The 12,342-nt window shown below is 44.5% G+C and overlaps 1 protein-coding gene across 1 annotated transcript in view; it reads left to right on the top strand.

The window, feature by feature from the left end:
* PLEKHG1 (pleckstrin homology and RhoGEF domain containing G1) overlaps positions 1-12,342 on the top strand; it is a 183,924-nt gene that overhangs the window by 104,342 nt on the left and 67,240 nt on the right. The window contains exon 3 of the mRNA XM_070417470.1: positions 8,978-9,483. Within this exon, the coding sequence (XP_070273571.1) occupies positions 9,076-9,483 (408 nt within the window). The 5' untranslated portion in view covers positions 8,978-9,075. The remainder of the gene's footprint in view (positions 1-8,977; positions 9,484-12,342) is intronic.

Genomic DNA, 12,342 nt, shown 5'->3' with positions numbered 1-12,342 from the left:
AAAGGAAATGCCGTTCAGCCTCATGCCTCCCTCTGACGGCACAGAGATGTTCTGGAACTGTGCGTGCTCACAGCGGATGGAGCCTGCACACACCACCTCAGTGTTAGTTTCTGCCCTGAGACTGCTGTTTCCACGCGAGCAGGAAGGGGCTGTTCAAAGGGAAGCTGGCGTGTAGATTATTATTTAATGTAAGTGTAAAGCAGAGTTTTGTGGCCTTTGGAAAGTCAGTGATATATGTTTTATTACCTAACACCTGGCATTAGCAGGAGGTAGGAGAAAATTGCTGTTTTGTGGTTACTGCCTGTGCTGTGACTCCGACGAGGAATGGGCGCTGGTTGCAGAGGTAGCTTATAAGGTGGTTATTTCAGGGTGGGAGTCACGTCCTGGAGGTTGGCTGGGACCAGGAGAGTCATTGTCCAGCTGCCTAACTTATACCAGAGGAAACCAGATACCCAAAGACTGCAATACGCACGTCGATGGCACAGAGCCAGGGCAGAAATGCAAATTCTCTGTTCAACGGAGACAGTGTTGTATCAGAACCTAACTTCTGGCTGGTCCTCTGAGCTCGTTCTACACACACAGTTGGACCCATATCCATCCCTTCACAAATGCACCTACTATGTGAGTCCCTTGGGCAATGGGTACTGTGGGCTTTGCACAAGGACCTCCTAGTTAGGCCTCCTTTTCCTGATCTCTAAGCTCCCTTCCTGCCCTCCTGCTGTACGCATCTGCACCCACGTACAAGGAAAACTGGACTCGAAACCAGAAACCACAGTCTCTGATTCACAGTTCAACTTTGACCACAAGTTGCCCAACCTCTCTGTTTATTTTGTTCCACCTATAAAATGTCTAAAACTAATGATGTGTGAATGGACTTGGAGGCTTGGTTTTGTGAGACTGTTTGTAAGGATAATTTTGATACAGAGGTACAGCAGTGGCATGTTATGGCCGGGCTGATCTGTTGTAACAGACTGTTGGGGTTCTCCTTTGCTGCGTAACAAATCACTCCGAAATGTCGTGGCTTGAAAAAGTAACCGTCATTTATAGCCTCTCAAGGTTGCTGGGAATCGGGTTCAGGAGAGGTTCCACTAGGGGTTTGGACGCAGCTACCCACGAAGTTGCTGTCAGAAATGACAGGGCTGTCATCCCGTAGGCTGCTCCCCCACATGCCTGGTGCCTGCGGGAAATGTGCAAACAGCGGGGGGTCCTTGAGCATCTCTCTATGTATCAGGGTGGTCGCCACACTGGTTTCCCCAGCACATCACCTTCAGGAGGACCAGACACTTTAATGTGATGGCTCAGAGCAGCGGTCGCCAGCCGGTGGTCCGCAGACCGCTCGTGGTCCGTGAGCTCCGAAAGGTTGGCGACCGCTGCTCTAGGGCAGCCATTTTCAACCGGGTGCCACAGGAATGGTGAAAACATGCAATACCTGACTGTTCAGTTACTGCCCTGAGACTGCTGTTTCCACACTAGCGTGACCTCTTTTCCCTGAGACTGTCAAACAAAATAATGGCAACAGCCAACACAACAATAGCCATCCGGTGTGAATGAATCAAGATTATACCTTTTTTTTTTGTCAGATCAGCCAAAAATATATTTTTTGGTGTGCCGCAGAATTTTAGTCATTAGTTAGTGTGTGCCAGGAGATGAAAGGGTGGGAAATCCCTACTCTAGGGCCTGGGTGCCAGGTCCCTGGCTCGGGCAGGGTCCCTGCCATGCCTGGCTTCCAGGGGAAGGGGGGCGAGTGGAGGAACCAGGTCTAAGGTTTGAGAAACATGTTCCAGAGGGACATATTTCTGTTGCTGAGTATTGACCACGTGGCCATACCCGGGGCGGAGGGTGGGGAGGGGGGCGGCTGGGACGTGTGCACAGTGAAGACTACTTGCTAAGGAAGAAGGGGCCTGGGTTTTGGGGGACAGAAACAGTTCCCTCTGAAAGTAAAAACACAACCCATCGTTTAGCTTTCATCTCAGCCCACAATCTCCTTCACCTCCCACACTAAGCCACCACAAACAAGCACACAGTGAAGATCAAAACAGCTGCATTTGTACCAAAAGCCTGAAGGGAATTCCCTAAGGTCCTCTCTGACCCCAATGCATGCCTGTGCCCTCCAGCCTGGAGGTTCTGGAGTCACCCCTTGGCTAAGGCTGTTTGTCTCCCTCCGGAACGGCCTTAATGGCCTTGCTTCATCCCTGCCCGGCTGCAGTGGCCCTTGGACCCCTCAGTTCCCATAGAGGAGCATAGGAATCAATGAGGAACCTCCCAGGAGTCTTGGGAGCGTATCTGAATGTTTAGTGTCAGACTGCACCTCTTCAAGGAATTTCTGTTCTTCATGCAACCTCTCACCTCTTGTTTTAAAAGAGCATTTTTGCAAAACACTGAACAATCTTCTATTCTTGATCTTCTTGATCAAGTACTTGCTTTGGGGCAGTCTGAGAAGAAGCTAGGGAAATTCCTTGGCAAGTGGAATGGGGAAATGGAGACAGATAACTGAACGAACTGGCCAGGCAGTTTACCACCTGATACTGAAGGTCACCAGGGGAGAAAGCCCCGGGTAACAGGCAAGATGGGTGCCGCCCTCCCCCCCACCCCCCGCCCCCGGGGCAATCTTTCCTTTCCTGGCATATCCTTTCCTCCCTAGAGATAACACCTAGGCCCCACGTGTACTTTAGCTCCAGGCCCAGAAAAGCAGCAAATCCAGGTGGGCGGCAGCAAGACCACCTGCAATGACTTTATGACCTGCTCTGGCACTGACCAATCAGTGGAGACCATGACCCTGAAAGGACATACCTGGAAAATATTCTATTGAAATCCTCCCCTAAACTCCCAACCTTTAAAAACCCTCAAAATGAAGGTCCTGGCACGCGCTTCCCCTCCCAGGAACGTGCCCACACCTTTCCCTTCCTCTCTTCTTCCCTCACAGGTGCGTATCTCCAAGACTCCAAGGGGCCCCACGAGACTTGCAACCAGGGGAGCAATGGGCAGCGGCAGCTCGTCCTGGGCTCACCCCTGAACCTGTCTCCAGGGCCCCCTTCTCTCTGACTGCTCAGTGAGCCAGTGCAGCCCTTCGAGTCTCTCTCCTGTTGCTTCTTTCATCCTAGGCCCTTCCTTGTGTCACTGTCCCCAGATTGAATAAACATCCTCAGAAAATCACCTGGACTCTTATTGCAACATCTTCCCTGCAGGAAGTCAACAACCCACACACTGCAGGCCCGCCGGCTGGAGGCAGACCCACTCCGAGCCCAAGCTCCGTCCAGTAACAGCTTTACTGGCTCTTCAGTGCAACAAGATTTTTTAAAAACTACTCATTCTGGAAATCTTTTTAATTTATAGAAAAGTTGCCAAGATAAACCTAGAGTTCCTACCCACTCTTCATGCAGCTTCCCCTAATGTAAACATCTTGCATGACCATAGAACATTGGTCAGACTAACCTATCAACGTGGTAATGAGATTTTCATTTCTTCATTACCAAACAGCTGCAAATAAGTGTGAAAATCATGTTTCCTAGAATGAGCACTCTGAACTTTAGGAACATGTGGACTTGGAGTCCTGGCCGGGCCCTTAATGCAAGCATCATGTCAGTATCATATAACACCAAGGGGCTATTTTATCTGTTGAGGTATCCACTATATCAGAGGTGTGTGGGGGAGAAAGGTTCTCCTCAAATACCTGATGTTGTCTTTGAAATATATAAATGAGTATATTTCTCTTTTTTAAAATATATTTTTATTGGTTTCAGAGAGGAAGGGAGAGGGAGAGAAAGAGAGAGAGAAACATCAATGATGAGAATCATTGATCTGCCACCTCCAGCATGGCCCATAGTGGGATAGAGCCCACCACCCGGGCATGTGCCTGGATCGGGAATCAAACCATGACCTCCTGGTTCATAGGTCGATGCTCAACCCCTGAGCCATGCGCTGGTCAGGCTATCGGTGTATTTCCTATAACTTTGACTCTTAAAAGATGTTTGGGTCTCTTTGTTTTAAATCATGAAGTTGGTTGTGTATAGCTCTGAGGCCCGACCAAGATTGGCTCTGTATTAAGTGACCTTTGCTGGCTCATAGAGTCACTTCTTGCTTATATTTTCATCTCTCTCATGCCTTCCCTCTTTGGTTAATTTGCAGGCAGTGTAACAGGGAGCTACATCATTTTATTCATTGGTCTTGAGCACAACAAATTCTCCTGATTTTCATGCTTGTCCTGCCAAGGAACTCGGTTAGGTGTTTGTAGTCTGGAATAGCAACGAGCAGAATTTGGAAATCCTGATCCCTCCTCCGTCGCTGCTGTGCAGCTCTGCCTGGTGAAACTGTCCTTGGGAGCTGTGACAGGAAGTGGCCGCTGTGGGCCCACCCGTCCCCCCTTCAACATGTAAACACGGTCACAGGAAGCTTGGGCTTTACTTGCCATGGAAAGTTCTGCCTCAACCCCAAATCAGCCTGAGAGACAAGTTAGAGCCACAAGAGCTGTGTTTGATTCTGACAGTGACGTTCCAAAGGAGAGCAATTAAAATAATGGAAGTTTGCAGAGCAAACAAACACACAAACCATGGAGTTAAAGCTCTTTCACTTAAAAAAAAGAAAATTAGAGAGAGGGACCCGTCATGAAGTAAAATGTGTGAAAGGGTATCTACATGGTAGCTGTGTCGCCGTTTTTCTTAAACTGAAGATGGCACAAGAAGGAGTATTTATTCTGATGGCTTTTAGGCTGATGGTACTTCCGGTCAACCCCTGGACCTGGGCTTCCACCACCACTATCTGTGGGTTTACAAAGGGTCAAATGGACCAAGACCCTCAAGGTGGATGGAAGCAGCTTATTTTAGGGTATTCATGGTCACAACACCCCCTGACCTGGGCCCTTCGCAATGCTTGGCAAGTTTGCAGAAGATGCTCTATTATTAGCCCTGTATCGGGGATTAGGGAAGAAAGAGAGAGAGGTGATGAAACAGAAAGGAAAGCAAAGCATCAAATTACCCAAATGGTAGTACAACCTGCCGACATCTTTCACTCAGGGAAGAGGGGAAGGCTTTCCTGCTCAGCAGTGTTCTGGCTCGTGTTTCAGCTTATCATGGGAAATCAGTTACCTCCATATCTAGGATGCAGGGATGGATTGTCTCCCAACTCCGTTTTGGCCAATTCGTAACAATATTGTGTACTAATGAATGGAGCTTTTTTTTTTAAAAAAAAAAGGGCAAATTTTGAAATATATGCACCTCTTCTTTCATTATTATCTAAACAAAGATTGATAAGGAAGTAAATTTAAATCTTACAGAATCATAAAATCATCTAGAATATCCTAGATCAGCATTGTCCAACTAAAATATAATGCAAGCCACATATATAATTGGTAAATTTTTAGTAGCCACATTAAAGGGAGTAAAATGAAACAGTAAAAAGAATATTTAGGAGATTTTTTTTTTAAAGAAAAGCAAGTAAGAATGTATAGACTGCAGCAAAAATATACTTAGGAGAGTGAAACAAGGAAGGGCATAGACGTAATAGGAGAACCTAGGCTAGGCTGCCTTAGCTCACTGGGAAGTCAGATAATAGGGGGCGTTGAAGACAGGTTCCAGGGGTAGCCTGGGATGTGCTACCACTGCCCATTGTTCCCCTGGTTGCAAGTCTCAATGGAGTCCCTTAGAGGTTAGGGGATACGTGCCAGGGTAGGGGGAGGAGACAGGGAAGGGAATGCATCCAGGAGATATTTCATTTAACGCACTACTCCAAAATATTATTTCAACATGTAATTAATATAAAAGTTATTAATGAGGCATTTTAAACTCTTTATTGCATAGCATACTAATTCTTTGAAATCTGGTGTGCATTTTACACTCATAGCACATTCCAAGTCAGACTAGTTGTATGTCAAGTGCTTAATAGCGGCATGTGGCTACTGGCTGTTGTGTTGATCAGTGCAGCACTAGAAATAAATATTAAAAGTCAGCGAGTTGCATTATGAAGAATAGGCCAGACAGGGTGGAAATCTTAAATTATTTTGAAGGAGGTGAGGACAAGACTAGACAGTTTTTATGAGGTATATTTCCTTACGTGAGAAAACTGTAATTATCTTCTAAGCAATGAAATAACATGAAAAATGTTACCCATTAGCAAAGGCAGCCTTATATTATTGCCATTTAAAGCCCAGCTTTAAATCTTTCACTCCTGTCATTGGTAATTTTGGAAGGTGTTGAATTTGGGGCAGTAAACTTGGCCAACTACTACAGCCACCAAATAGTCATATTCTGTTTTCTGAAGGGCCTGCTTGGCAGTCTGAGGAATGGGCTGGTCGGTCCAGGGTCCGAGAATACTGCTGACCCTTGAACAGTGCGGGGGTTATGGGTGCTGACCCCAGCCCAGTCGAAAATCTGCACATAACTTTTGATTTCCCCAAAACTTAACTTGTCCCTCAGAATCTTCAGGGGATTGGTTCCAGGACCCCACAGATACCAAAATCCACAGATGCTCAAGTCTGCATGTGCAGACTCCCAATCAAAAACAGAACGGGTATTTATTTAAAAAGATCTGTGTATAAGTGGACTCACACAGTTCAAACCTATGTAATTCAAGGATCAGCTGCATGGCCTGCTAGTGCAACATGTGATTCCTTCCTTGGAGCAGGGCCCAATTCATGCTGCTGTTTGAGTCTGCCATGAAGCGATCCCCTTTTACCCCATTTTGCCCCGCCTCTAAAAGTATGAAAGGCACTGTCACTCCCAGCTGTCCAACATGGACTCCTCTACAATCACTACCAATTTTTTGTTCCTCTTTCATTCCTAAGTCCCAATATTGGCTGGCTAACTAGAGTGAAAGTAAGTAACAAATGAGTCTCTATTGTGTTCATTTTCACCGATCCTGATAATGAGCATTTGCCAAGAGTTATGTAACTATTAAATATAGTTTTCTATACTGGAGAGAAGATTGATTCCTGGCTAGCCAGAAAGCCATAACTTGCCCTGGAAACCAGTGTATGCAGATCTATGGGGGAAGTTGACCCAGAGCCTTCTGGTGCCCTAGCTTCATAGACAGTATGCCAGCTTATATTTGGTCCCAACTCATAGCCTCATTCGACCTTTGGGACCTTGAAGGGTCTCCAGATACTTTCTGAGTTAATGCCCAGTTGTGAGAGTGTGATGAACCTCATGGTTATGGTTATGGTGGATGCCAGAAGGAAGAAAACCTTGTATCTGCTCCTACGGTGAACTGCCCAGGACTTTCTTAACATCATTCCTAAATGTGGGCAAGCATCCTTTGCAGCAAGCACACCTCAGTGCCTGGCTACTTCTTGGATTTTTGCCACCCTCAAGTTGGATCATGCTTTTTAGGGCAAGTGCATTTTAACTACTATAACCCATCTGTGTTTTATAGGCCATAAAGTTGTTATGGGGCAAGCAGAAAGAATATTGCAAAAGCTTTAAAAATTCGTGGTGTACCACGTGGTAGTGGTTGTGCTGATCAATTACTCATTTCCCACACTTTCTTACCATGCTTCCTTATTGACCCAAGTTAGTTCCTGTATTTTACATTCATTAATTTTAATATTTGCATTATAACTTGGCACTAATATTTGCCACGGATAGAAACTCTCCAGAAAAAGTCGGGATGCAGACTTGATGGATTCTTTATATTCTAGAAATATTGGTACCAGCTGTTTGATGACGTTTACTATAGAGTGAAATAAAATTCATGTTCCTTTTAAAAGATGATCATTAATCTATATTCTTGTTATTGTGTTTGTCTTGTTTTAACCTTCCAAACATAAGTTTCTAATTCTCCAAACATAAGTTTCTCTTCTAATTCTCTGAAACAAAATCCGTAAGCATGGATTTTGGTGGTAAGACAATCTACCAAAATGATATTAATCACACTGTTTATTACAAGGCTTTTTGTTTCTGTAAATCTGGGACCTCATCAAGGGGGGAAATGTCGATCCTGCCTTACAAATGAAGATGTTTGGAACTTTATATTTCACCAAAATAGCTTTGGGACGGTTAAACTTCATTCAGGACCTTTATGGGCCTAAGATTCCAGTGCTATGGGCACTAAGTAACCTTTAGACTTCGCAGATATTCTCTGCGCATACCCTCTTCTAAACACAAGCAGCCCCATTTCTTTCAAAATACATTATTTTTTCATAATTGAGTTCCTATGTTTATTAATAACTTAATTATATGATTCCACTGTCGTGTTATCTAACGTTACATGGGGGGTGTTGTGGTTAATCAGACATGCTCTGTAATGGCGTAACTTCATATCTACCACAATGGAATGTCGGCTTCCAGGTAGAGATTGAGAGACACGTGGTGAGCGGCTAAGTTTGAAAGGGGGTGTGGATCTTAATAGTTGGGTTTTTCTTGCCCAGGATTAGAAAAATATGAGCCATGCGACACTTTCTCTAATGCTGTTTGCTAGTAAAATGCAAATTGTCAGCATCCATTGAGTAAGTAGCAGTGGTCCCAGGATGGAGGCTTAAACCTTTGTGGAATTAAAGTGGAATGCCCAAATGGAGAACAGTGTTTCGCAAGCTTCCATAAGAATCGCCTAGGGTGCGTTTTAGGTCCATAAGAATCAGTTGTGGTGCTTGTTAAAGCTATAGACTCCCTGACCGCTGAGCTTCTAATTCAGAAAACCGGGACCAATCTGCATCCGTTAGTCATCCCAGGTGGTCCCATTTGTTGCAGTGCCTCGCAAACCCTAACGCGTGTGCACACAGCACCAGTATCGTGTCCAAATGCAGACTGAGGTTCAGTAGGTCCGGGTGGTGCCGGAGACCGCATTTCTAGCATGGTCCCAGGTGATGCTTTAGAACCTCTGACACCTACCACGGTACCTCTGCCTGTCCTTCTGTCACTAGCTCACTGCCTCTTTGTTTTTGACCCCATGTATTTGGAGTGAGTTTTAACCTTTAAATTTTCTGTTTGATGTCGTTTTAAAATACCTTGCTTATCTCGTCCTTTTTTCTTTTTTCCTTTAATGCATTTAGATGTCCACCAGTTGCATCTTGATGTGCCATTAGCTGTAACCGAAGACCCAGATCCCAAGACCACAGCCAAGCATTCCCGCTGCCAAGAACGGAAGACGATGGAGCTCTCGGACAGCGACCGCCCGGTCAGCTTCGGCTCCACGTCGTCCTCGGCTTCTTCCCGGGACAGTCATGGTTCCTTTGGCAGCCGAATGACCTTAGTTTCCAACAGCCACTTGGGCTTGTTTCCCCAGGATAAGGAAGCAGGAGCCATCAAACTGGAGCTGATTCCAGCCAGGCTGGTTTCCAGCAGCGAGCTGCAGAGGGAGAGCCTGGCCGGGCAACAGAGCCCAGACACGGGCAGCGAGAGGCAGCCCTGGGCCCAGCGGAGGGTGGAGGCCAACGGGGCCACCAAAACAGGTGCTGAATCGGCCACCAGCCCCAAGCTCCTCTACGTGGACAGAGTTGTTCAGGAAATCCTGGAGACGGAAAGGACTTATGTGCAAGATTTAAAAAGCATCGTAGAGGTAAGGCAAGCTATGTTTTGTTTTTGTTTTTAGTTTGTTTTGCAGGATAAATAAGCTTGCAACATAAAAAGCAAAGCCAGCTGTGGGGGATGTGTTGTCTCCTAAGATGCAGAAATGGTGTGAATGTTTAAACAGGTCATAACTTAGGAGAAACCCTAAGGCAGTACTCACTGTGTTAGAATCCTCTTAATGTTTGCATTAACGAATTGATTGTGTTAGGAGCAAGAATGATGATACCAGTGCATTTACCTATGTGTTGTGCTAACAACTCCTGCACCAGGGGTCTGAGTGCCTGGCAGATAGTGGAGCGGTCAGGCCTCCTGAATTGCAGGTGTCATGTGTATCTGGACTGCGCCCATCAGGCTATCTTCGCCCTGATCACAACTCTCTATTGGTGTCTGGGATTCCAAAAGTACTGATACCTCGGTCCCACCTCCGGAGACTGTCATTTCATGAGCCTGAGGTGTGGCCTGGAGGTGGAATTGTGAAAGCTCCCAGGTGATTCTGATAAGCAGACAAGCTTGGGAACTGCTGTTCTAGGCTGTTTTCGGTGGAAAGTGGTGACGGGTAGAGAAAAACTGTGGGCTTTGTCTTGTCTTGGGAATTTCTGTTCACTTTTGCAGCGAACAAGTTTGCATAAATTATTTGACTGTGCAAATCGAGCTCCACTTATGTGCCAGCTTTTGTACTCTGGAAATTCAATTTTTAATTTGACTTTGATTTATAGGTAGGTTTTGAAGGATTAACTAAGACTTAGCAGAATAGCACAGATGTTAACTCATTCACAATTAATGATGAAAATGTTAATATTTTAAAGACATACTGTAAGGCTACATTCACTTTGCTTCCTAGTAACATACCAAATTCTGTCATTTGTTAGTGCCTACTTCCTGTTTTAGACATTTATTCTGAAATGTTTCAGAAATAGCAGGACATTAACTGATGAGAACATTCCCCACCAAATACATACATTCTTACAGCGTGAGCAAAAAAATTCTAAGGCATGATTGTGTGCCGAGTTCCACAAAGAATAGAAGCAGACACGGCCGACTAAAAATAGCTATGACGTAACTTCCCAGTAAAAATAGAAAAATCAATTGATGCTCAACCAAAACAATATGTGATACCAAATGTCAAATAAGCCCAGCCAGTTGTTTTTTTAATTTCAACAATGATGTCATTTGTACTTGAGAAGAAATACCTGTGAAATTGCCAAAAATTTTACAACCTATTAGGAAATTTATCGTTGTCAAAGCTTTCTTTCGTCTTTCCCTTCTTTTGCTTTTGCTTTTTGGAAACTTTCCCACCTAATCGAAACTCGCTAAACTGAGAGAGAAGCCTTTAGTTATTGAACTGATAGTCCGTGAACACTCTTGCTTTTTCTGGGCTGGTTGGTACACCTTGAGTGAGAAGTAATAGAGTAAAATATGAATGAAAGAAAGCAGGTCAAGTGAACTTGCATGTAGGTTGCCATGTCTGCAGGTTCCAGATTTGCAATCCTTTCTTTTCCCCCAAATAAATCCTTTTTTTTTGGTGAGAAGAAAAAGTATATAAATAAAAGACAGAATATTTGCTAAGAAAGTTTCAGTAAAACTTCTATTTCAAGCTGTCCAAGTGTTCTTACCCTTTTTTCTTTATCCATGAATTAACCATGTTTTGCATGAAGCCTTGATGGGCATTTTCTACAAAGTCCCCAGATAGTAAGCATTTTAGGCTTTCTAGGCTCTGAGATCTGTCACAGCTGCTCAGCTCTGCCATTGTAGCTCAGAAGCAGCCAGGATTGGGTGTGGAAGTTGCAGTAAAACTTTAGGGCCAGATTGGACCCAAAGGCCATAGTATGCCGACCACTACAAGAGACTGTAAATTTGTGCCTGTGGTTCATCAACTGTAAAATGAGACTAATAAGTAGTACCTGCTTCGTTGGGATAATTAGATGATAAATGGAAAGCTGTTACAATAGTGCCTGGCACATTGGTAAGTAATTAATAAATAGAAATCCTCCTCACCAGCCTCCTCTGAATTTGCTGGTAGAGTGTTAACTATACCGTCTTACCTAAGGTCTTTCAGAAAAATAATCAGATTTGTCAATTCACTGTAGCAGAAATTTAATTAGGGAAAAAATTTTAGACTCGTTTTATCTAGTTTTTTCCTTTATTAAGAGGAACCAATTACAGCAGGTCCTGAAATAACATCATTTCTTTGTGTTGTATCATTATAACATTGATGAGATGCCTTCAGATTTTAACTCTTACTTGTATCCATTCGCCTCTGGTTTCTTTACACGTCTTCAAGTTACAAAACCTACCCACGACATGAAGCTAGGATTTACTGTATTTTTCCACTTGCAGCAACTCTACCCAATAAAGATAGTTAAAATGGGTATTTTTAAAAAATACAAAATGCCAATAGTCTAATCATTTATAGAGGTGATGGTGAGTCACTTTTCATTTCTGCACAATTCAGACTTTCCGTACTCTGCTTTATCAAATCCCATCTAACCAGTATCCTTCAATCATCATTCTCAGTTTTGTGAATTTCCTCCCTTGCCGGAGCTCCAAGAAAAGGCTGCTCTTGGTATGGAGGTATCCAGTTCGCTGGAAGGGGAACCCTCCTACACTGGGAAGCAAGCCTTCCATATTTGTGCAGAATGAAAAAGGAAACCCAGGAAGCACGCCTTTGGAGTTCGTGCCGTGATCTGATCATTTGTTCCTCCTAGAGACTTTGCTCTTAGGCTCGAGAGGTGACCAAGACTTGGAGGGAGTGGGATCTGAGTTGGCTTTTGTCCTAGGCCACCCTCCCTCAGGGACAACACTGTGGATTTGAGGTGTTTCTGATGAAGCTTGGCTTCCTAGGGATCCT

Source organism: Myotis yumanensis, unplaced genomic scaffold (genome assembly GCF_028538775.1).
Source record: "Myotis yumanensis isolate MYYU_CA2020_CCGP unplaced genomic scaffold, mMyoYum1.0.hap1 SCAF_6, whole genome shotgun sequence".
Classification (NCBI taxonomy): domain Eukaryota; kingdom Metazoa; phylum Chordata; class Mammalia; order Chiroptera; family Vespertilionidae; genus Myotis; species Myotis yumanensis.
Note: the sequence above shows the minus strand (reverse complement) of the source record. Positions and strands in the feature narration are given on the sequence as shown.